The sequence below is a fragment of the Protopterus annectens genome, chromosome 11.part0 (genome assembly GCF_019279795.1).
Source record: "Protopterus annectens isolate FY-2018-M chromosome 11.part0, PAN1.0, whole genome shotgun sequence".
Classification (NCBI taxonomy): domain Eukaryota; kingdom Metazoa; phylum Chordata; order Ceratodontiformes; family Protopteridae; genus Protopterus; species Protopterus annectens.
Window position 1 is genome coordinate 587,460,417 of NC_056745.1, and position 26,070 is coordinate 587,486,486.

Here is a 26,070-nt window from a genome sequence, read left to right on the forward strand (position 1 = left end):
CAGCATGGGAATGGCTCAGTAAACAATTTTGTACTTGCTTTTCAAATGTAGAAAAGCTGCACCTTCAGTTTAAAACTGATCTGGATTTCTTGAGTCATTACAGTTATTTATTGCTAACAGTCGACTTTACCAGTTAGCACCTAGGTGGGCCTAGTGGCATAGCTAGAGTTTATGCCAGCCAGTGTGTTTTTTGAGTTTGCCACCCCTCTTCCCTCCCCCTCACAAAATAAAATATACCTTTTGTGGGAATTTTTCTGATCATACTGGTCAGTCCACAAACATTTAAAACATAAAAGAGAAGCCAAGTGCAGAACACTGCACAATCAACCATAAAAGAACCCACTGTTATGCCTTGAACAGCTTTGGCTCAGCTACACAGCTTTTGATTGGTTCATAAACTGCAATTACTGTCAATTGGCATTAGCCCCCCCCCCAGAGCAGCCCCTTTTGCGGCAACCACCTACCCCTCCAAAGCAGCCCTAGCCATTCCAGTGATCATGACTTGGCTATCCACATTTACCATAAATGCTGTTCAAACCTCTTGCATACTGTTTTCTTTTTTACTTCTACAATAGTTACATATATTGAAATAAAATAGGACAAACACTAATCGCCATTTGCTAAACAAACAATACAGTCTCACAATGGCAATAGACTTAACATGACCAGTAAACTTTTCTGCCTTGAAACTCATTGAAATGGCATTAAAATGCACATTCAAATAAATTGCACCTTTGTCTGTTTTCAAACCATAGGCTCCTTGCACACATTTTTAAGGCCATGCATATATGTATGCGTTCTTTGAATCACCTTCCTGATTGTATTGTTATATTCCTTGCGTAATACAGCACCACTTGTTAGAATGTGTTTTAAATTTGTAGTTATGAACATTCTTTCAGTAAACAATGAAACAAAATGTATGAACCAATAATGACAAAACAACTCATTTCAGAAAATTTCAAGGATAAAAGGCCACTCAAACATCTGTTATTACAATCCACCAATATGAGTCAATAAGCACAATCTCTGCAGAAGTAAAAATCATCTGAATAATTACATATTAAAAAGAACTGTGAGTGGTTGCTACTGGCAAATAACTTCACATTTCGGTTTTTCATCTTCAAATTTAGTGCCTGCTACCCTTGAAAAATTAAATTGCTGATGTTACATTAAAAAAAAAACTTGGGAAGCTGGTAATATTGCATTATGGAATGACTGCCAAATCGACACGTTCATAGTTAAAATGCATCTCATGCAAAGGAGGGTGCACTCAGGAGTGCAGAACCACATCCCCCCTTAAAATGCACCAAATAACCAGCAATCAAAAGGGCATTACAATTACCAGCACTCCGTCTGCATGGTGTGGGAGCAGAATCCACAGCCTTCTGCATTAAAAACAAGTATACTCCCTGCTGTGTTACCAATACTTTCAAATACCTTACCACAATACTAGTGATATCATTTGCTAAACAACAATTGCACATTGTAAACAGATTTGGGATATAAGCAGCACTAAACGTCTCTTCCCCTGAAGCTCTTAGCTACTTGTAAAATGCACTTGACACACCCTTTCTTGTAAAATGCACTTGACACTTGCCATTTATCACAACTTTATAGCACAAGACATCTGGAAAAAGCCATAATATATAGGTGGAACAAAGGCCCAAAACCAGGGACACATTTAAAATATTACTTGTATATCTTAGAAAGTTGCTAGAATAAATGTTTTTTATTACTTTGCATTTCCTGAAAGTGCTAATACTGTATAAGCAAACAAAGTTGTAACTAGACACAAGCTAAAGGCAGAGAAATGCAACAAATTCAACCATCAGCCAGTTAAGTTTACAGTGTCTTTACAATCAATACAGATAACTAGAACAGACCATTAATCTCACTATACTGTAGTGATTCATGTAGCTAAATCAACATTTAATAAGCCAAACCTCTAAACTGATAAAACAGTTTATACTGCCTGAGGTTTATCTGCTAGGCAGGTTATTGTATCGACACCAGAAACAGTTAGCAAATTCAAAAATATCCCAGAAATAATCCCAGATAGATGCAATCAAAAATGAACATTAAATGTAGAGCTAGAAATCACTCCAGTACAGCTGAATACAAATACCTGCAATGGAGTATTGTTACTAAAGCAGATTTCAAAAACGAAAAATACAATATGTACGTTAAATAAAGATAAAAAGAATTACCTTCATCTGGTAAAGTATCCAAAAACTTACAGAAAAACCATTGAGATAATGGCTCATGCACACCGCTAAGGCTTGCATGACATAGTGGAGCAGTTAAAAGTGAAAGAAAACATGGCACCAAATCTGGCTGAGACTGTTTGAAGGTAGCAAAGCAATATGGGAGTAAAAAAATGAAAGTACAGGACAGGAATATGTCCAAAAAGGCTAGGTACAGGAATACATATAGAAAGTGAAACCAGACTGCATCTGTCAGCAGAATCCCATCACTGGAAATGTAAGCAGAGTACAACAATCAGTATTTAGACTATTCTAGAATATTTAGGAATGCTATGGAAAGGGTAAAAGGAAGAGAAATGTGAGGTATTGAGCTATAGTATAAGGTAGGGGTTACTAGATATCACAGAGTTAACACAAAGCAGTGAGAGGGGTTAAAAAGAAGGAAGGACATTTGAGTGGGGACAAGTATATGCAGAGAAAGAGAGATGAACAAGAAGGGTGATAGTAAAGGTGGTGCCCACTGGTGTGCAGAGAGCCTTACAAAGAATGTATAGGTTAGAGCAGAATAATAAAATTAATTTCAAACATTTATTTTATTTCTGTGTGCTGCAGACCAGAGATTTAAAGCACTGAGCTTGGTGTAGTTGCTACTTGAAATTCATGTTTCAAAGGGTTCTCATCCAGGAAAAAAAAGGCCATTGTTCCCCTCTACTCGGCACTCATTAGACCCATTATAGAGTACAACGCCCCTTTTGGAATGTACCTCACAAGACATCTTCAGCAGCTGGAAAGGCCACGGAAGTGCCTCACAAACAGGATTACTGGCCTCGAACAGATGCCCTACACTGACCGTCTCAAAAAACTCCAGCTTAACTCTGTAGCATATCACCTACTCCGAGGAGATCTCTGCCTAACATATAAGGCTGTGTTAAACCCAGAGCTGTTGGACATGCTACACCTAAAGAAATTTCAGTCCCTCTGAGATACACACTCTAGGGACCTAAACCTTGTCACCACAATAAACAGGACATGATGGAGGGATATATTCCTGTCCCAGAGACTTCCTATACTCTGGAACAAGCTACACATCTATGTCAAGCAATGTTCCTCATTAGCACTCTTCAAGAAAAATCTTGATGAGTGGATGGGAAATAGGAAATACACCCCAGGGATCACTTCTGTGGCTCTGCTTGACAGGGGCACAGGAAATTAACTTTCTTGAGTGGCATAAGCCAGGGAACATTGTTGGCTAAGCTTACTTAGGCCCTTGGGCTAATAGCTTAGTACCTACCTATGAACTTATGATGGGTAATTAAGACTTTACAACTTTACTTTGGTGTGCTGCAGACCGGAGATTTAAAGCACTGAGCTTGGTGTATATGTTACTTGAAATTCATGTTGGGTGATTTGTAGACTTTTACAACCTTCATCTGCTAAAGAATCCAAAAAAATACAGTAAAACTACTGAAATAATGTCTCATATACACTATTGCTTGCAGGAGACAGTACAGCAGTTAAAAGTAAAAGAAAATATCATGGCTTATCAAGTGGAGGCCACACACCTTGCATAGGCCACTGAGTTTGCAGATGCTGAAAATCTGGTTGATTTTACCTCTTAATACACAATTCACAACAACAACCAAACTTTTGTACACATCAGATACTATCTTGGGAATGTAATAGCTCAAATGACTCATAGTGCTTTCCAGATATAAAGTCTCCCAATTCACATTGACTGCTACTGAGGATATTTCACACACACACACACACACGCACACACACACACACACACACACACACACACACACACACACACACACACACACACACACTTACTTTTTCCCATTTCAGGGTCATGGTGATCTGGAGCCCATCTCCAAAGGGCATAGGGCACTGGGCAGGGTACACCATGGACAAGGTGCCAACTCATCATAGGGCATGGAAAATAACACTCACTCACACAGTATACAGATAGTCAATTTCACATCACGAATTCACCTAACTTGCATGTCTTTGGACAGTGGGAGAAAACCAGAGTACCCAGAATAAACCCGCATGAACATGGGGAGAACATTGAAATGCCACCCACATGGAATTTGAACCCAGAACCTCAGCAGTCGGACCATGCGTGATAACCCCCCAGTATAGTGCTGCCCTAAGGATATTTCAAACATGAAAACAGTGTGCAAAGTTGCTATGCTCAAGTACAAATGGAGAAATTTAGTTACAAATGGTTAAAATGTTTTGTTTGCATGTTCTGGTGATGTCACCATCCAAGCCACATGTTCTTCATGTCATCGGAATTGCAAGCAAATGTATCCTTTACTGTCACAAACCATATTGTTATTTGCAGAGATTATGATATTATTTGCGTATTTGTGCTATTTAATGATTTGTCAATAAATGTTTTACTTTAAATAGACATGTATTTCTAAGGTGATCCTTGAGTGTCTTGAAAGGCGGCTATAAAATGTTGTATTTCTGCTTGTGTTCATGTTGACCAGATGAATGACCAACTTTATTTTTCAAATATCTTACATCAATAAAGGCAGACTAAATAGATAAGCCTTTTCTTAAAAGACATGTTGTGCTATTTTTATGTTGGTAATAAATTAATGAAGAGGTGAAAGAAAAAGACACTTGAAATAAGAAATTCTGACTACAGCAAACCAATTCTGCATGCTTGATTATAGTTATAAATCTTATAGTTCTAGTTTTAAGCATTTATTTATGTAGAATCAGTAATAAAATATCAGTAACAAGTTAGATAATCTTATTAAGATAATTAAGGACAAAATGGATTGAAACAAGCAAACTTCTCTTACATAAAAACTAGAAAAATCTTGTCAAGCAAAAAACAAGCATTATTTCCTTGAGATAAGATATTTAATCTGACAGAGATTTCACATTTTGCAGTGTAGTAGTAACCAGGCAGTAGCCATTCATGCAGCTACCCTCTTTTCATCATTCTTGACAAGCTAATTCTTTGTTTTCAGTAAGTACCGCTTGATTTGTTTCTAACTTCAAAATATCTGCGTAAACACTTCATCCTTAAATTTTCAGAGTCTAGTTATTAGTTTCCTCTCAAGTGTTTCTCAGTGCCCTGTAAAGACACAGACACCTTGAGTGACATTTTTCCTGTAAAAGCATGACTGGAATTTCACCAATATCTAGTTTCACACAGGACAACTAGTTTGCAGTGACAACTTTACAAGCACTATCTGCAGAGTTGCAAACTGGATATTCCTGACATTGCTTTATATTCTCACTCCAGCTGTCTCATCAATAAAAGAGACCCTGTTAACATGGATATGAGCTTTCCCACTGTCTTCGTTACCATCTTGGTGGATATGTGCATCCAGAAGTAATATAAAATTGCCTCATGTTTACTGACAATTAATAATCAAACAAACTGACATGGTATGTGAGGGATGTATTTACACAGTGTCACTGGAGGCAAACTTCTCATATAAAAGAACTCCTAATGTTAATAAGGTTGTCAGTAGTACACACACTGCATCCATCACACACAATTCAAAGCAGACGTATAGACCCACATATGCTGAGGCACTTAAATGTAACCTTCCTAAACTCCAAAAACCTCCTAGATGAAATACACATAACAAATACCCTCAGCAGTCCAAAATGCACTCTTTCAAAACAACACCCAGATCAAAACATACAGCCACATCTCATGGAGCCTCTACTTCTAAGCCTATAAGGGAAGCCACCACACAATCCAACATTCTCAGCATTGGAGACTCCACTGTGAGACACACTAATGTCCCTTTCACCAGGCTGAGTAATGAGAAAGTCATGATCAGTTGCTTATCAGGGGCTAGGGTCTGCCATAATACACATGCACTCAGGTCACTGGACCACAAGTACCAGTATGACTCAGTCATAGTCCACGTGGGAGTAAATGACCTGAGATGTAACTCCCTAGACTATATGAAGAGAGACATCATGGAGCTCTTGGAATTTGTATCTCAGGCTGGTATAAGGCAAGCATTGAGCAGCATTTTACCTTCTCCAAGGATTATGCTATAATATGAACAAAAATGACTGACTTAATAATTGGCTTAGTTTTTATTGTCATTCTAAGGGGGTGAAATATTTGTCAGCATGGAAGGAGATGGTCAACAGACCACACTGCTTTGTCAGGGGTGGTCTGCACCTCTTCCCTCTAGGCTTTTGAATATTAGCTAAACATCATCTTCCCCCATAGTGCCTTTATCAGGGAATGGGAAACTGAAAGTACTTCCACCATAGAAAATCAAAATTAAGAAAATCTAAAGGTATTACTGCTCAGTGCTAGGAGTATAAACAAAAAACTAAACTTCCTAGAAGCTGTCTTCACCCTAGAGAATGCTAACATCGGTGCAGTCACTGAAACATGGTTTAAAGCTATGGAGAGCACACTGACAGTACAAGGTTATAATGCCTTCCACACAGTTAGACCAGCTAGTACACAACCATGGACTAAAGGTAGAGGTATCTTGATATACATCAAAAATAAATATAACTCAAGGCTGGTCAAACTGGACAATGTACTTGACATACTCCTTGTTCAAATCACCATTGGCAAAATCCAAAAAAACTTCTTTGCAAGCTATAGGTCCCCCTTTATGATCCAGGAAACCCATTCCATGTATTTAAACTTATAAGAAACACTCACCATCCAACCCAATACCATATTCATGAGTGACTTTAATTACCATGCTATTAACTATTAACCAAATGTCTAGTCACATAGATTCCTGCTTTTTGTAAACACAGACTCCCTGGACCAGACTGTCAATACACCAACCAGGGAGGCAACCATACTGATTCTGGTCCTCACTAATATGGGAGAGTGCTGCACACCCCATAGTGTAATGTCCTCCCTGCTAAGGTCAGACTACATAACTGTCTCCTTCGATGTAAAAATAAAACCTGGACCCCCAGTTAACCCTGGAATATTCACAAACTACTCTAAGGCTAACTTCCTGCTATTAAGTGATAAACTGGCAAAATTTCAATGCCCCATAAACCCTGAGAATACTGTTGCCTATGCAGAACTGTTCACAGACACTCTATACAAGCATGTTAAGAGCAGCACAGAAGCAGCTGTACCTACCAGGAATAAGTACAGAACTAACCCAAATAACAAGCCAACCTGGTGGAGTCACAAAATCAGTAGGCTGCATAACAAAAGGAAGAAAATCTTGGCAAAAGGTAGGAGATCCAGCACCCAACAGAATAAAATCACTCTCATCAAACTAAACTCAGAGGACAAATAAAGTCTACCAAAGCCAAATTTGAGGTAAGTCTAACCTCCCAGGCCAAGGGCAACCACAAGGCATTCTTTAGCTATGTCTACAACCTCAATGGCAATACACAATTGTGTGCAGAGCTTTTTGGAGCCATCCCTCTGCACAAATGTGGACCATCTGCAGACCCTGGAAACTATAGACCCATAAGTCTCACTAGTCTTATACGCAAAACCTTGGAAAGAATTATCATGGAAATTATCAATAATGATGTAGTAAACCTCCGGACACTGGACCCAACCCAGTTTGATTTCATCAAGGGAAGGTCATGCATATTTAACCTGGTGAACTTCTTTGAGAAGGTCACCAAAGCAATGGATGGTGTAAGATGTTTCACACTGCCTCCCTTGACCTGGCCAAGACATTTGACACACTACCCCACTCAGGCATTGTTGACGTCAAGAAGTTAGGTATAAACTCATATGTAAACAGGTGGATAGCCAAGAAGCTAGAATTTTGGATTTCACCTATACAAAGAGGCCAGACACAAGTGGAGTGTCTCAGGGATCAGTCCTTGGGCTGTTCCTTTGTGGTATTTAGTTCTCTGAAGTCAAGACCACTGTTAATGGCCTCTGGCTGACTAAATTTGCAGATGATTGCAAATTAGGAGCTGTCATTCAATCCCAGACTGACACAAATGTTCTCCAGGAAGGGCTGACACAGACAAACACCTGGTGTCAGAACCATGGACTAAAACAAAATGCCAAGAAATACATAATAATATCGTTCAGTAAGTCATCCACCCATGGTAACTATCATATTGACAATACACCCCTTAGGACTGACCCAGTAGTCAGCGACTTAGGGAGATGCATAGACAGTAATCTAGGCTTTGACCATCACATATCTACAGTAGTAAGGAAATCATTATATGTTGCTCAACTTATAAACAAAGATATGACATCTTGGTCCAAGAAAGTCTTTGTTCCACTGTATTTGGCATTCATAAGATCTATCATTGAGTACTATTCCCCCTTTGGTATGTACCTAACCAGACATATCCAACAAATGGAATGTCCACAGTGGTTCCTCAGTCAAACAATACAGGGCATATGTAAGATGTGGTATGCAGACTACCTCAAGGCCCTATCCCTGTATTCTGTCTCCTACAGGCTGTTGAGGGGAGATCTATGCCTGGTATACTGAGCATTGTCAGACCCCACTTGGATGGACCTCCTGCATATCCACAAAACAAACAGCACCAGAATTTCCCATTCTAAAGACTTAAACCTTGCCTGTGGTATAAATAGGACCTGCAGGGGAGACAATTATGCATCCTAGAGACTACCCTGTTTATGGAACAGGCTCTCCATTCATGTGAAGCAGAGTTCCACCCTATCCCAATTCAAGTGTAACTTGGATAATTGGATGGGGAAAGGAAATTCATCCCTGTCTTGACTCTATCTTCATCTCTCAGGCCCCTGTTTGTAAATGTTTTATCTCCCAAGTACCTGCATACACTTATCAAGGTTACCAGAACTTGTCAGATATATGGGATGCATGTGTAGGCTTAAAAAGCCCAATGTGGTCATTAGTCTAGTAATCACCTATGAACATATGAGACTAAAAATATACCTAAGGAACAAGTATGACTATTTCTGCTAGAGTTTGCTGTTTCTAATACTATCATTTTGTAATATATAACCCACAATTATATATAAATATTATAATGTCATTCTGAATATTTCATAATTCATGAGTAATGGTGTAAATGTGCATGTATATTTGATGTGTATGCATCCATTTCATGACCCTTCTGATGCACACAGTGCTATACCCTCCACTGCTTACAGCATTCATTCATTATCCAGTTACCTGTTTAACCTATTTCAGGACTACAGTGGTGCCAGAGCTTGCCCTCTCTCTCAATGGGCACAGGACAGATAATGTAATCCTAAATGAGGTACCAACCCTGAAATAGGGCACATACATGTACTCATTGCTATGCAGCACAATCAACTGTAGGCAGTCTGGAAAAACATCACTTCACCCATGTCTTGGTGTTGGAATCTGGGAGGAAAGAGGAAACCAGACCACCTGGCAGAAATATAGAGATATGAGCAAGAAGTACAGATTATGCAGAAAAAAGACTCCGAATGAGAACCAAACTGGAAAGCAAGGTGATACAAGCCAGTAATGATAACTACTGCATAACTTTTTCACAAATCCATAAAACAGGGTTCTGTTTCTCAACTCTGCACAGTAGATATATTGGCAATCCTTCCTTTCTGAGCTTCCTCTTACTGTAACTCTAAATTATTTAACCCATTTCATTTTTGAAATTTTACAGACCATATTAATAGACTAAATGTCTTATAATTGACTTCTCTAGTGTACATCTTATTCACAAACTTTTAGTGCCATTTAATTCCAACCACTTCCAGCTATCATGAAGTTTTAAACATTTTTATTACGTCTACAGTGTAGCAAGGCTGCTAGTACTTCTGCAATACTGAGCTCCATAATTACAAAAAATAAAAAATAAAATTAAAAAAAACAGACAGCGAAAGCAAAGGAGAGCACCAAATATCAACAATCACTGCTCTCACTTAAGGTTATTTTTTGCAAGGGGTCAAGTCTCTCTTGTATTGGTATCCACTGGGTTGGTCTCAAATCCCAGATCAGAGGCATTTTTATAAGTAAAGTGACATATTATAGGAAAACATATAATTTGAAAGAATCAGTCCTAAAAAGAAAAATTACAAAGTTGGAACAGGATCTTTACCTTAATAACAGAGATGACACAGCAAAAAACCTTGCTGACATCCAGAAGGAACTTTATTTATTGAACATAACACAGTATTCATTTTATGAAATGAAAACTATAACAAAATATTCAGAATGGGTACAAACCCCATCAAAATTTCTAGCAAGACTCATAAATATAAATAAATCTACTCCCTTAATAAATCATGTTTCATGACAAACATTGTAAAACTAGAGAGGAACTTATGAATATCTTTGTTCAAATCTACACAAATTTATATGTAGAATGGAACCTTACCTATTGTCCAGAAGAGCTGGATCAGTGGTTGAACAGTCTAACTGTCCAAAAAATTACACAGGATCAGCTGAATATGCTAACTATGCCATTTAACCAACAAAGAGTTTTACAAATAATTAAAAATCTCAAAACTGGTAAGTTGCTTGGACCAGATGGTCTTATTGTAGAGCTATATAAAACCTTTGCTCAAACTATCTCAAACATTCTATTGTGCATATTTAAATATGTTTGTAATAATGGTATATCACATCATTATCTTAATAAGTCCAAAATTATTTTTATTCCAAAAACCAAATCAGACCTTAAGAATTCTTAAAATTATAGACCAATATCTGTTATAAATGTTGACATTAAAATATTTGCCCTGATTCTAATGAATACGCTAAAAATCACTCTACCAAATATAACCTGTCCTTACCAATATGATTTTATGCAAGCCAGACAAACTTGTGACAATACATTAACACTGGATACCTTAATGACACTTTTTAAACATTATAACTTATCATTCTTCTCACTTATGTTAGATGCCTCAAAAGCTTTTGATCGGGTGAATATAGATTTTGTTATTCATAATCATGTCGTACTTTGGATTTCCACTCTGTCTTTCATTAATTTAATTAGAATTCTTTATGCTATTGCCCACACATCATATTATATTAATAAAAACCTTTCCTTCCCAATCAAAGTAATTAATGGCATAAGCAAGGGATGCTTTTTTTGCCATATTTATTTATTTAATCTGTATATAAAAACCACTGTTTTTTTCTGCATAACACAAACATCTTTCACCTTATACCAGTCATGTGTAATATTCCTATACCTCTAACAGCTTTTGCTGATGATCTAAATCTATATTATATGCTGCCTAAGAAGGATCTGCCAAAAATTTTATATAGCACTAATATATTTTCAAAGTTCTCTAACTACAGTTTAAAACTTTCTAAATTGGCTATTTTTACTCTTGGTATTAACTATAGATTCTCTTGCCTCTTCCCTAGAGCAGAAATTAAGATAAAAATTATTTTAAATACCCAGGTATAACCTTTCATCATAACCCTGTTTCTTTCCTCAAAGACAATCTATCAAAAGCATGGTCTAATATCGAACATGACATTTCTAAATGGAATAAATTAAAATTTCCTGTATTATTTAAAGTCACTATCATTAAAATGGATATACTTCCTAGATTATTATTTCAGTTTAATTAATCTAATCTAATAGTACTTTTTTTCAGAATATCATGGTCAAATCAGGATGGGTTCTAAAAATTAATGTATCCCAAGAATCATGGAGGACAGGGACTTCCAGATTTAAAACTATACTATGCTATAATAAAATCTAATAGATTAATTATGATATCAGAGTATAACCCTAAATCAAACACATAGAGTCCCATATGGGTGAAGATCTGATATAATCATGTATATAAATCCCAGTATAACCCTAGAGCTCTTCCCTTTATCAATGAATAAATTCATAAAAATCTCAAAATATATAAACTTTTATCGCACAAGATAAAAATAATACAAAGTTTAGTTGAATCAATTGGCCTAAAAAAATAATTTATGTTACTACAACTTACCCATTTAAATCCTGATCTAAAAATTAATAATCAAATGCTAAACCTTTCTAATCACCCACATCTTAAAGAAAAATATATCCTAATCTTTATATTTATAGAAATCTATCAATTAGTGAATTAAAGAAAACTTCAAATTTACCAAATAAGTATACTGTCATGCTAAGACAAAAATATAAATAATATCAAAGTTTCTAAATTAATCTAATATCAACAATAATAATATATCATTATCTAAACTGTTATGGAAGGCCCTCATATTAAGAAGAATAATATTCAATACTTGCAAATTAATTTCATCTCTAAAATATTTAATTAATAATATTTAAATTCAAAATGTAGATGTATATATGTAGAGGAATGTGTGTGTATATCTACTCATAGCTACATGAAGATATACCTCTCCCTCTCCATAGTACAAATGTATATATACATGGACAGAATACATATACATACCCACATATAGATATATACATATGCAGACACCCATATGTTGTTAGATATATATATATATATATATATATATATATATATATATATATATATATATATATATATATATATATATAGACAGCAATATATAAATATATACATGTATGCATACATATTTATTTATGGGCTACCTGGAGGAAATGTTTATCTATAGTGAACATTTCCCTTTTTCTGGTTGTCTTGGCATGTGGCGCCGTTTTTTAGATGATTGTTGGGTGGTTTGGGAGGGTAGTATGGAAGAATGGTCTGGTTTTAAGCAGTATTTGAATTCCAATAATTTTGGAATTACATTTACAGGGAGACTTGATCTATTTACCATAGAATTTTTGGACGTTAATGTCACAAAAACATTAGATGGTACAATAGTAACCTCCCTACATAGGAAACCATTCTCTAAAAATTCCATACTACATGCGAACAGTTGCCACCCACCTCATACGGTTAACAATATACCAAGGTCACAGTTTAAGAGAATCAGAACAATATGTTCAGATGCTTGTGATTATGAATCAACAGCATATGATCTAATTTCTAGGTTTAAGGCCAGGGGTTATCGAACAAGCAATATTAATCAGGTTTTTGATGAAAGTAGAGTATTGGAAAGAAGTTTGCTTTTGCAAGATCATGCTCAATCTATAAATAAGAGTGACACTATTCGTTTTGTCACTACTTATGCTACTAATACTTACTTGATTAAGCAAACTATTGATAAACATTGGTCTATTTTGCTTAATGACCCTTTTTTGTCTACTATTTTGGGAAATAAGTGCCAGTTTGGGTATAGGCGTGGCAAAAATATTGGTGAATATTTATCAAAATATAAGAAAGGTGAGACATCAGCAGGATTGGAAATATTCAGAAAGGGAAGTACTTTTTGTGGACATTGCAAATACTGCATGTTGATGTCCAAAACCACCACGTTCACATCTCAGAATACTAGTAAGGTGTATGATATTCAGTGCTTTGTAACATGTAATACTTCATGGGTAGTATATATGGCTCTGTGCAGGTGCGGTTCTTTTTATATTGGACAGACTTCGTGTCTCTTAAAACAAAGGATTGCTACACATTTAAGTGATATTAAATGTAAAAGAATGCGCAGCGCTTTATATAAACATATATTAGTTCACCCAACAGCGCACTTTGTTTTTGTAGGGATTGACAAAGTAACAGATAGGATTAAGTTGGAGTCAGCCAAACACAAAATTCTGACGAATAAGGAACGTAGGTGGATTGTTAATTTAGGAGCTTTATTTAAGCCTGGTCTTAATGACCATTGGTAATTATGTTTTTAAGTCTTCTTTCCCTTTAGGGTATGATTTATTCACCAAGTATTATGTATGTATGTTTATGTATTAGGATATGCTTATACATGTGTCATTTTATGGTGTTTAGTAGCCATAAATATTGATATATCTATTATTTTGATTACATGTATAGGGGTTAAAAACTATTGTACATTTCATTAGGTTGAGCTTTAAATTCTAAATGGAAATTGAAATTTTGATATGGTTTGTTATTTCACAAGTGTTAGGATGTCTTTTTGATCACTGCACCTTTAAAAGTGAGCTGTTGCTAAATGGGTGTGTTTGTGAGCACGTATATCTACGTACTGTTTTTCATTGCGGCCACACACTGATGACGCTCAGTTGGAGCGAAACCGGTCTGTGGGGCAGACTGTTTAGGCTCTAATAAAAGCCTTTTTCCCAAACGGCTGTGATTTTCTTTATTTTCAGTGCTGGACGTTTTTTGGAGTTATATATATATATATATATATATATATATATATATATATATATATAGACAGCAATATATAAATATATACATGTATGCATACATATACAGATATATCTGTATATAGTAATGTAGATATATATATATATATATATATATATATATATATATATATATATATATATATATATGTGTGTGTGTGTGTGTGTGTGTGTGTGTGTGTGTGTGTGTGTGTGTAAATATACACATGTAAATAACTAGGATGTGATAGTCATGAATTACATATGTTCACAGCCCATGCAAATGGGGGTGAGGGATGCAATCAACAAACGTGTAACACGTATCATCAGCCACCCCCACCTAGGCAGGTGAAACATACAAACACATGATACAAGTAAACACACCACTGCTTCCCAGACCACAGGCAGGATACTACCAGTGGAAGAGACCTGCCAAGTCTAATCTTGAAACAAAGACATCAATGTCCCTTGTGGGACACCCCAAAAATTAATGATCATTGGAGTCAGTCCCTGTAATAATTCATCCAACCAGGCTGTATACGTACATGGACCAGTAGGTTGTGAAAGCCTGATGACCCATGGGTTGACCCAACGTACAACATGGGTCCTGACAAGTGGAGAGTGGTCAGTGTGTAGTGGTGTGGTTAGATCCCACCTGCACCCACAGTAAGGATGAGTTCTGTAGAGGAAGGGCAGGTGGGGGAACTATGGGTATGCAATTATGGGCCTAGGCATGCAGGTGTTGGCTGGTGCAGTTGTATTAGAACTGCTCTGGGGATGTAAGTAATAATGCGAATTGGGCAGAGCTTATGCCCATACCTCTCAACCCCTAAGAGCAAACCACTGGACAGAACCTAAACCGTTGGGGGAACAAATAGGGACAGAAAGCACATATTCAACTTACAACCTTAGAAAGCTGATAGAATAATAGGTTATGCATTAGCATGACTCAACTGAAGGATGTGGGGTCCTAAACCAAATTACTTGTCTGCATTTAATGGTGTCAGTTCCCAGGTATTTGCCAGACAGGTGCAGATTGTAAGAGGAACACACCAATAGTATGAAGCAAACTCTGGACAGGTCACGGATTCTGTACAGTCGACAGGCATGCTTACACCTAACGGGCAGCCATTCCCGATATGGGTCTCATGGCAGCAGAGTCCAGTTTACATAACTAAGTACGGTATAACCATATGTGTTGTTGCATAACCCACTACACAACACCTATGAACACAGGGTCGCAACACCCCACTGTAGGCATGTAAGCCAATGTAATAGGCATCACAAGGTATTATTGTAGTCCTCACCCCCACCCAAGGGTGTGAGTGTCTGACGCAAACACCAAATGCAGTGCATATGCACAGCTGTTGTCGCAGACAACATGGCCAGCTGTGGACTTTCCCTGCAGCCATCCTGCACATCTCTGGATAATCCCCCTACTAACACCCATCTTTGTGCCCCATGTATACCACGTAGCTATCAGCCCCTGTTCCATTTCTATTAATGTCTATGGGTACACGTAGATGACACCCTCTTCCCCCACTATATTGCCAGTATCTGGAACCCCTACCCACATGTAGTATCACAGCTGTCCCACAGGACACATGTAACTAACACAAGAAAGAACACCACAAGCACAACTGGAGCAGCACAGGCTCACCACCTTGCAAACCCCCCACCTCACACTCTATACCACTACATCAACTAGTGATACTGACACCTCTTGTCCTGCCTCGCATGCAAATCCCAACATCCAACATACTTTCCCTATTGCTCCCCATCCAATTATACCTACGGGCTACTATACAGTTACAATGTCATCCCCACTACCTACCTGCCTACTCCCTAGCTATTCACCTCTACTGTACCACACAGGTATGCAATAACTACACCTACCCCAAATACCTGCATGTAAACTACCCAGACCAGTGAAACAGGAATCCTACCTCACCTTAAACGACCTTTGTCAACAGTCATACCTGACATGTAAACCTGACCTAAGCATGGATAATACCGACAGTTCAACGTAAACTAAACATGATTAATGGGGGACGTAGCTGTGATATGTCTGTTACCCTCTATGAATGTGAACATCCCAGTATTAATTGGGATATGTAGCTGGGGTCAATGTGGAGCTCTACATCCCAGGCCACCACTGACAATGGACAAGCAAACAGTCCGACTGTCCCAGTTGACAAATGCGAACACAATGCATGACTTTGTGCATGTGTATGCGAGAGCAAGCGAGTGTAAGCCTGTTTGGTTGCTGATATGTGAGTACCACAATGGTGACACAAGCTAGAGGCTAACTGAGTGCAGGACGCCACAATCAGAGGTTAGCAATGCTGTGCTTCAGGCAAACAAGTGCATACCCACCTACAAATGTTCTACAGTGCCTTAGTCACCCTGTAGCCAACAGCTGTTGTTGTAGCCATTTCCAAAATAATCTGCACTGCCAGGTTGCAAACCCCCGACCCTGCACACTATAGTTGACGTGAGTTCCACTAAGCCATGGCAGATACCCATTCAGCTGCTGTGATCACAAACACATCATCCAGCACAGGCATCCAACAATATAGGAAATGTATATAATTATGTAGATGTATGTGTGTATGTATGTACAGATATAATATATATATATATATATATATATATATATATATATATATATATATATATATATATGAAGAATGAATGTCATGACAATAAAGCATACAAAATGAATGAGAAGGAAAACAACAGCAGCACCTGTATTATTCTGTGCTGTCATCTTATGTCATATCAAGCTGGGCAGGGGTGAGCAAATCATCGCTTCTCAAACCACAAGCAGGATACTGCCAGTGGGAGTAACATTGTCCACCTGCTAAGCCTACCTTACAAACAATTACAGGGTAGTCCCTGGTGGGACTACCCAAAAAGTGCAAGTTGTTTGGACTTCCGACCATTACACAAGCCTGGGCAGGTATGTTCAAGGGCTGAAAGGTTTGGAGAGCCTGATGATACATGGGTGGAGACAACATACATGTAGGGTCCCTAACGCTGGGAGAGGGCAATGTGTGGAGGTGTGTTATGGCTGGGATAGCAACTTGAGAATGGATGGTTTGTGTGTATGTGGAACTTCGGTAGAGTGGAGGAACCATGGGTATGAAATATGGATCCAGGAATGTCAGGGTTGGATGGCCCAGTTCTAATTGGACCGCCTCGTGGAGTCAGCGAGTTTGTTATACATATATATGCATACACACATACATACATACATACATCTACATGTAGAAGTACATTCCCTGTACCACATTCATTCCTTTTGCAGACATAAATAACATGAAAGTGCCCCTACAAACCTCATCAGTAGATTGAATAATAGGTCGTGCATAACCATACATGTAATAGGTTCATAGGTAGGTACTAGGCTATCTGCTGAAGGGCATTTATAAGCCTAGGCAAGGTGTGCCAGCTCACGCTGCCCCATTGATCAATTTACTGGGCCTCTGTGAAGCAGAGCTATTGAATTGATCCCAGTATGTCCCAATCCTTTACCCCCCAGCCCCAATTATATTAGGCTTTGGCTAGACTTCTTATATTAAGAGGTTGAGAGGTATGATTCTCATATATGTTTATTTGTGTTGTTTGGCTTCTAAGGCTCAAGTCATGACTGAATGGAGTCCTGACTCATTGGAACAGTCTGCATACTCGGTTAACAGATGTTAAATAAACATTTATTCATAGTTCAGTACAGAAAAGATGGTGACCCCCTTCTCTGCACTGTGGCTTATATATCCCAACTCAATTTCATGCTAAATGCATGGCCTTTGTAACAGTGCAGTCCTTACTTAGAATGTCATGAAATGGTTGTCATCTATATGTACATATATATATATATATATATATATATATATATATATATATATATATATATATATATATATCTTTGTGACATTTCCATGATTCTCCTGGGATATAAACTTCCAAGGCAAAATAAGCTGTTGTTTTGTTTCCTTGTATATTGCAGTACTATAGTATTAGAGTTAACTGAAGATAGATGGAAGGGATGAATCTGCAATAATTCAGAGTTGTGTATTTAGTTTTGAAGTTAGTGCTGTTCTCAATAGAATAAAATGTGAGGACTTTCCCATTATGAAATATTTGAATCATTCCTGTGATTTGCCGGCTACATAAATGCCAATCACTAAACTGGTCCTATTTGTAATATAATGTTGCCGAACTCGTACATCATTGGTTTACATGTGTAACATGTGCATTATATAGTCTTAGTTATCAATTTATTTTAGTGTCTTGTTAACTGGAGTAATGAAGTAATGAAGTATAGAGTCTAATCTTGAAATAAAGACATGTGTGTCCCAGGTAGGACAACCCAAACATTGGGAATAGTGTCCTAGTGGTCACTCATGTCACCAATGTTTGTGGACTAAAAGGATGGGATGTCTGAAGATACTTGGATTGAGTCAACCCATGGGATGGGTCCAGAGGAGTAGGGAGTGGCCAATGTGTAGTGGTGTGGATACATCATGTTTCCAACTGGAGAATGGATGACTGCTGTGTCAATGATGTGTTGGGGTGGGTGTTTGGGGAACTAGGATCTATGGGTATATGGGCATATAGGCAAATGAAGCAGCACAGCAGTAGTGTAGTGGTTAAAGCACCCACCTAACTAACAGGCATTCCTGGTTCGATTCCCACTGCAGCACATATCATTGTCCACGTGAAAGCTGTATATGAACATATTTGTACATCTTTTTGCCGTAAAACCTACATAATAACATTTAAATGTGAACTGGAGTACTACATGAAATGCACATGTGAAGTATCAGTCTCATAATGTATTTAGGCAGTAGTAAGCAGGTTTAAGCACAAATAAGCATGTTTGCATGGGGGTAAGCACTGCTAAAGTCAGGTTACAGTTTCTTATACTCAGTTATCTGCTGAATTGCTTAACCTGTGTAGGCATTGCTTAGCTCCGTGCAAACCTGCGCAATCTTGCTTACAACTGCTTAAGAGTGCCTCAATCACTTTGTAGCCATTGTCCCTTGTTCTGCCCAGCAACAACATAAACTGCCTCTCCAAGGCTCAAATCCAGGACCCTGCACTCAATACACAAAGTGATTTATCACTAAACCATGGCAGATATACATAACCTGAAGTTTGCACAAACATACCCTGCAGCACAATCAGTCAACAGTGCAGGTAATGTATTATTATGACACCGCATAACCTGTTAATGCAAGAAGTCTGGAGAAAGTATGCCACACTGTGGGTACAAATAGGGATATACATCAACTAATGCTCTGTTACACTCAAACTGTTGCTTGATACACAGTTATATATATTAGAACACATATGTAGAAGGAGATGGAGTCTGAAACACAAAAATGTTGCCACTAGTTACTGACTTCAGTGCTACAATCATCCATGACACTTGACAAATGAATGAGGAACAGGCCAAAATATGAGTCGAACATGCATGGACATAAGGACAGATATATCTGTAAATGTCGACAGATAGACAGCTATATGTAGATATATATATTAATGTATGACTCACAAATAATCATAAAACAGCACTTGTATATAGATTTTTATTTTATTTATTTATTTATTTTCAGTTTGATTACTGGGGAAGTCCACTGGGCCACGGAGTACCCATTTTAAGTGGAGGCCCGGGGAGAAAAGCTCCAAAGGCAGTACAACCAAGGTTACAAATGCATGAGATAAAATACAATAGAAATGTACAAACAGTCAGGAAGATGTGAATTGCAAGTATACATAGTAAGAACAGTGCAAACAACATTTTTTTCTAGGTACTAACATAATTAGCAATATTTACATCCTTACAGTACTGAGAGTCAGCTAAATCTATTTAGGTGGATTTCGAAATTAAATCAGAGAGCAGGTTGGTGCAGGAGTAGAGATGGGCTTAGTGTAGAAAATCCCTTGGATTTATATAGGGTGAAAGCAAGAACATTTCCATTTGCAAGATAGGTGTAAGAAGAGTTGGATCTTGAAGGATTCCATGTTAGGTATAGTCCTAAGTGAAGGAGTGAGAGAGTTCCATTTTCTATCTAGAGAGAAGGATAGAAGTAGCTGGCCAGCGGGATGTTTAGGTCTGTGAATGGAGATTAGGTTTTGGTGTTCAGATCTCAATGATTGGTTAGGGATGTAAGCAGGAAGGATGTTGGATAAGGCTGGGCATTTTTCTGGGTAGAATATTAATTTGTGAGCGGTCGTTAGTTGAAGACAGTCAAGGTGGTTAGGGAGTTCTAACCAGTTCAGAGATTGTAGGGTAAGGCAGTGGTGAGCTGAGGTTTTGGATTTAGTGGCGAATTTAGAGATCTTATTATAGCAAGCTTCAAGTTTAGAGGTGAGGGAAGCAGACAGATTAGTTAGAAGAGGGGCACCATATAGTAGAGAGGGAAGGAGGTAGGTGATTGCTAAGGTGTGTCTAGAGGAGTTTCAAAGAAATTGATTATTCCTGTAGAGCATACCTAACTTTTGGTGTTTTGTTTATGTTTTGTTGTATGTAGAGATCAAATTTGAGGCATTCATCAATGGTAATGCCAAGGAGTTTAGCAGATGGGACCACTTCTATAGGAGTGTTGGTTTGGCTTAGGACATTGAAAGAGTTTTTGTCAAAGGAAGAAGCCTTGGTAGGGAGGAAAATTAGTATTTTAGATTTATTGGAGTTGAGGGAGAGATGGTTTTGGTGAACCCAGTTTTCTGTAGTGGAAAAAGCTATTTGTGTTTTAGACAGAAGTTCAGAAAAGTTGGGGGTGGCACAAACTAAGGTAGAGTCATCAGCGTATTGGATGACTGTAGTGACAGGGCGGACAGTGTGAAGGTTATTTATGAAGATGTTGAAAAGTATGGGACTGAGGATGGATCCCTGAGGAACTCTGGTAGGCGTAGGTAAGAAGATGCATACATAGGTTCATAGGTTTAGGTTCATAGATTAGTAATAAGCTAACTGCCCTTGCGAGCCATTTTAAGCCTAGCCAATTATCCCTTGTGAGACTCAAACCCTGCACCTTGTGATTGTAAGGCAAATACCTTAACCATATGTTCATATGTATGTATATATATATATATATATATATATATATATATATATATATATATATATATATATATATATAATATATATATATATATATATATATATATATATAAACACTTTATAACCTCGAATTACTGAAACGTCGAAGGTCATAATCGAAAACTCGAATATATGTTGAATTCGCAGTTATGACCTTACGCTGCGTAATTTCCGGGATTGTGTTTTGATGGTGCATGGTGCCGTGTGTGGATGTAGGTGTTATGTCAGGTAAGTGTTTTCTAAGGGTTTTGAGTGGGAGTTAGAGTGTATGTGAGTGTGCTGATGTGTTTGATGTGTGTGTGAGGGGTTGGAGAATGTGCATGTGTGAGTTGGCTTTTGTTTTGTGCTTGTGCGATCTTGGAGTTAGTATATATAAGTAGGGGGGTGTGATGGGCACAGCACCCCACATGGGGGGGTGCATGGGGGCTTGCCCCCTGCTTATGTGTGTATGAGTTGTGTATGTGTGTAGTTTTGTTTGTTTATGCTGTGATGTGGGTGTTGTGATGTATGTGTGGTATAGTGTGTGTGTTTTCGTGTTGTGAATTTCATGGTGTTTTTGTGTCGTTGTTTTGTGGATTCGATTTTATAGTCTCGAGATACTGAAATTCGATATTTCAGTATTTCAAGGTTATAAAGTGAATCTATATATATATATATATATATATATATATATATATATATATATATATATATATATATGGTTTCCTATCATTCCATCGAAAGTTCATTCCATCTAAAGTTCATTCCATCGAAAGTTCATTACATCGACAAGCATTTCCCCCTACCCCAATGTTGTGACCCTGGAGTTGATATATATAGTTAGGGGGTGTGGGGAGCCCCCACAGTGGGGGTGGGGGTGAAGCCCCCCACCTAAAATGCTTGTCGATGGAATGAACTTTAGATGGAATGAACTTTCAATGGAATGATAGGAAACCATATATATATATATATATATATACACACAGATGTATATATCTATAGATACACATATATATATATATATATATATATATATATATATATATATAGCCATATGAGATATATATAGGTACACACAAATATACACACACTAAAGGTATCAGTAGCCATACATATGTAGAAGTAGTGTGGAAGTACTGAGTGCAAAGTATATCCCTCAGGCACAAGCACCTCAACTGGCACCTGTGAAATGTGTAGTGTGGCAACCATTCCCAGAAATGAGAATACTGACATTAAATATATACCCACCCACAAATCAAAGGACATGACATTACACACAGGTATGCATACATAGATAACCTGTATTCCTGTACTATACAATAATGTATGCCAGTACTGACACCACATAAGGTTTGAAATGTGTAATTAGTCATGAATGCAAGGCCCACACAAAACAGTAGATGCAAGCAATGTGTATATATACCATACTATGCTGTCTAAGCCAAGGCCTTCAGTTAGTACAACAGTAGAAACAGGATTTGCCTTCAGGATACGTAAGTCAACAATTACAGATGTAGTCCAGCAGACTCCAATTACACCCTGTAGTCAAGCCCTAGGGGGAAATGTAACACTTGTGTTAACGTCACAGTATCTTGTACATATCATTACTTAACCTAACACCTCACTATTATACTGAATGCCCCTCATCTTAACAGTTATATCACTGGAAAGGTGCCATAGCCTAGGTTAATGGTATAGTACCCCCCCCCCAAAAAAGGCTGCACAATGGCAAGGAACACTGTGTACCACACACTTACCTCAGGAATGTACAAGGGCACAAATGTGTTCACCAGTTGTTGCCCCCATATATATGGACATGGCCGAATGGTTGCTGTGGGAGTCCATGGCATGACTGGGATGATATCAGTAATGCTAGCGGTAAATAATGATAGGCCATTACCTAACAACCCTTCCTGTATCACAGCGGGACAAAGACTGGCATAAATGTGGAGGACAGAGGCAGGAACATAGGGCCGTATTTGCATTATTGCTGTTACACACCCTGGAAATTGCTTGTGTTACAGGATTTGTTGCAGCATACCCTTATGCAGGGATATGACATTGAAATACGAATGGATGTAGCCATGTACTAATAGCACTCATCAGACAATGCCACAGATATGTGTGGGACAATACCTCTGTGGTGCACAGACAAAACCTAACAGCCAATCACCCAGGTATCATATGGATAGGCCCACAGTTGAGAGCTTTGCAGACAGATAACATTCCATGAAATAGTACCATGTATACAGAAACCCTGTAAGAACAGCAAGATACATTGCACACAACAACACTACCCATGATGTCTGTAGGTCTGAAACCTTACCCAAATGTGGATATGGCCTGTGTCTGCAGGTTCTGCTGTAAGAAGCATTACTACCTGCTGTCTGTAACACTGATGTCCACACACAGAAAGGATGTATTCCATACTGTAAAGGTGAAGGGACAACACCCACGGAAGGCAGCAATTTATAGTACAGGGTTGCCATGACAGTGGTTATCTGAAGTACTACATAGCAGGCTGCATGCAATTAGCAACTGGTGGACACTGACTGTTGCAGAGGCCACCACCTGATCATGTGCAATGCCAACAAAAGCATGCTGCAATCTATTCAAACCAGCTCAGTCACATTACTGGAGAGACTGAGCAAGAGAGAGAGAGAGAGAGAGAGAGAGAGAGAGAGAGAAGAAAAGAAAAACACGTCAAGAAGGTTCACAAAGCTCAGGGTTGTGTTACAGTGGAAACAACATAACAGGTATGTGAAACAGATATGCATTTACTGGCATGTAGTATATGGCATAGATTAATAGGATGTATACTGTGAAAGAATGCATATGTGCCATCTGTACATGTTCCTGTAATGATGTTGTGCTCAACAACTGCACTGGGCAGTAGTATTAGTCCCTGTGGGCAGTGGGACATACCTGTCAAATGTGCAGACCAGCAGTGAATGGCAAGGATGTGACCCATGATATCTGTGTTCTGTAAATTACTGTGGCTAATGGCTGGCGAGGGTATTGATACCGCCATGATAGACACATGGGTTAGAGTCCACACTACCTGCAGGACAGTCATGTTAGAGTGGAGCATAGCATGCCCACACTGCCATAGCAGTATAATATGCTTATCTAAAGTTTGTCACCATATATACCCCCATAATGTTAGTCTGTGTTCACATGTGACACCTGTCTGTGTTGCAGCAAGGCAGAACAGTTCAGCTCTGAAGTAAATAGGGTACATGAGTGTGGTCCAGATGTTTGTATGCACCCCACATATAGATACATGTATGTGTGATACATATTCCCACCTGTGTATGTGTACAGGACCTTACACAGTTATACATTTATATAGGTATATAAACAACACAAAATTATATCTACACATATATGCACATATATATATATATACACACACACACACACACACACACACACACACACATATATATATATATGTGTGTGTGTGTGTGTGTGTGTGTGTGTGTGTGTGTGTGTGTGTTTATGTATACAGACAGATACATGTGTGCGTGTATGTTGACATCTATATATATATATATATATATATATATATATATATATATATATATATATATATATACATATATATATATATATATATATATAGGGAGAGAGAGAGAGAGAGCTATATATAGATCTCCTCTTCACCTTTTAACCCATGCCAAGATAATAAGGCAGAAGTCCTTATCTCCAGATTTCAACTCAACCCTAGCAAATCCTTATACATCATCTGAATTTACCTACCTCCTGGCAATAATATCAACTTAATAGAGGATATTCTAAACTGGGTATCTTCTACCTTCCCACAAGAAACAATAATACTAGGTGATTTCAATACCGACTGGAAATGTGTCAGTACTGAAAATCCTACCTCCCATATTAATCTTCATGGCTTTAGTCAAACAATCACCACTACATCCAGAATTAACAAACCAAACCATAAAGAGAGCACCTTAGACTGGATTCTTATCAATAAACAACAACAATCTTATAAAGTAGGAACCCTGCCTGATGATGTAAGTGACCACACTTTGACTTATATTATTAGACAAAGGAAAGTTGTTTCTAATCCTCCTATATATAGGATCATAAGGACAAACAAACACTTTAACCCAGTACTATCCCAAAATGAACTTAATGCCCTCAACTGGAAATCTCTAAAAATTCTCCCACTCGAAGATGCTGTTAAATATTTCATCTCCAAATTCCTAACTATCCTTGATATTCACGCTCCTAAATGGTCAATTAGAATGAAGTCCAAACCTGCCCCCTGGCTATCCTATGAAACTCGACAAAAAATATTACTTAGGAACAAATCCTGGGCTAAATGGAGAGCCACCAAAACTACTTCCGAGCAACTTTTAGACAATTAAGAAATATTACAAAAAAAGCAATACTGACAGACAAAAAAAAACTACTATTGTAAATTACAGCAGTCCCATCAAAACAACCCACAGAAGTTCTGGTCAAATATTAATAGACTTCTTCACCCAGGGCACTCTAGTACACCAACCCCCTAGGTGCTGAACACAATAACCCCATCAAACTGCCAATGCCTTCAATACCTTCTTTACAGAAACCATACAATCTTTAGCCAGTCAACTAGCCCCTGACAAC

At 37.9% G+C, this 26,070-nt stretch overlaps 1 protein-coding gene across 1 annotated transcript in view; it reads left to right on the forward strand.

Moving 5' to 3' along the window:
- Positions 1-26,070, forward strand: part of TRHDE (thyrotropin releasing hormone degrading enzyme) — a 5,519,112-nt gene that overhangs the window by 4,152,633 nt on the left and 1,340,409 nt on the right. The window contains 2 exon segments of the mRNA XM_044088069.1: positions 3,410-3,435; positions 5,056-5,119. Of these exon segments, the coding sequence (XP_043944004.1) occupies positions 3,410-3,435; positions 5,056-5,119 (90 nt within the window).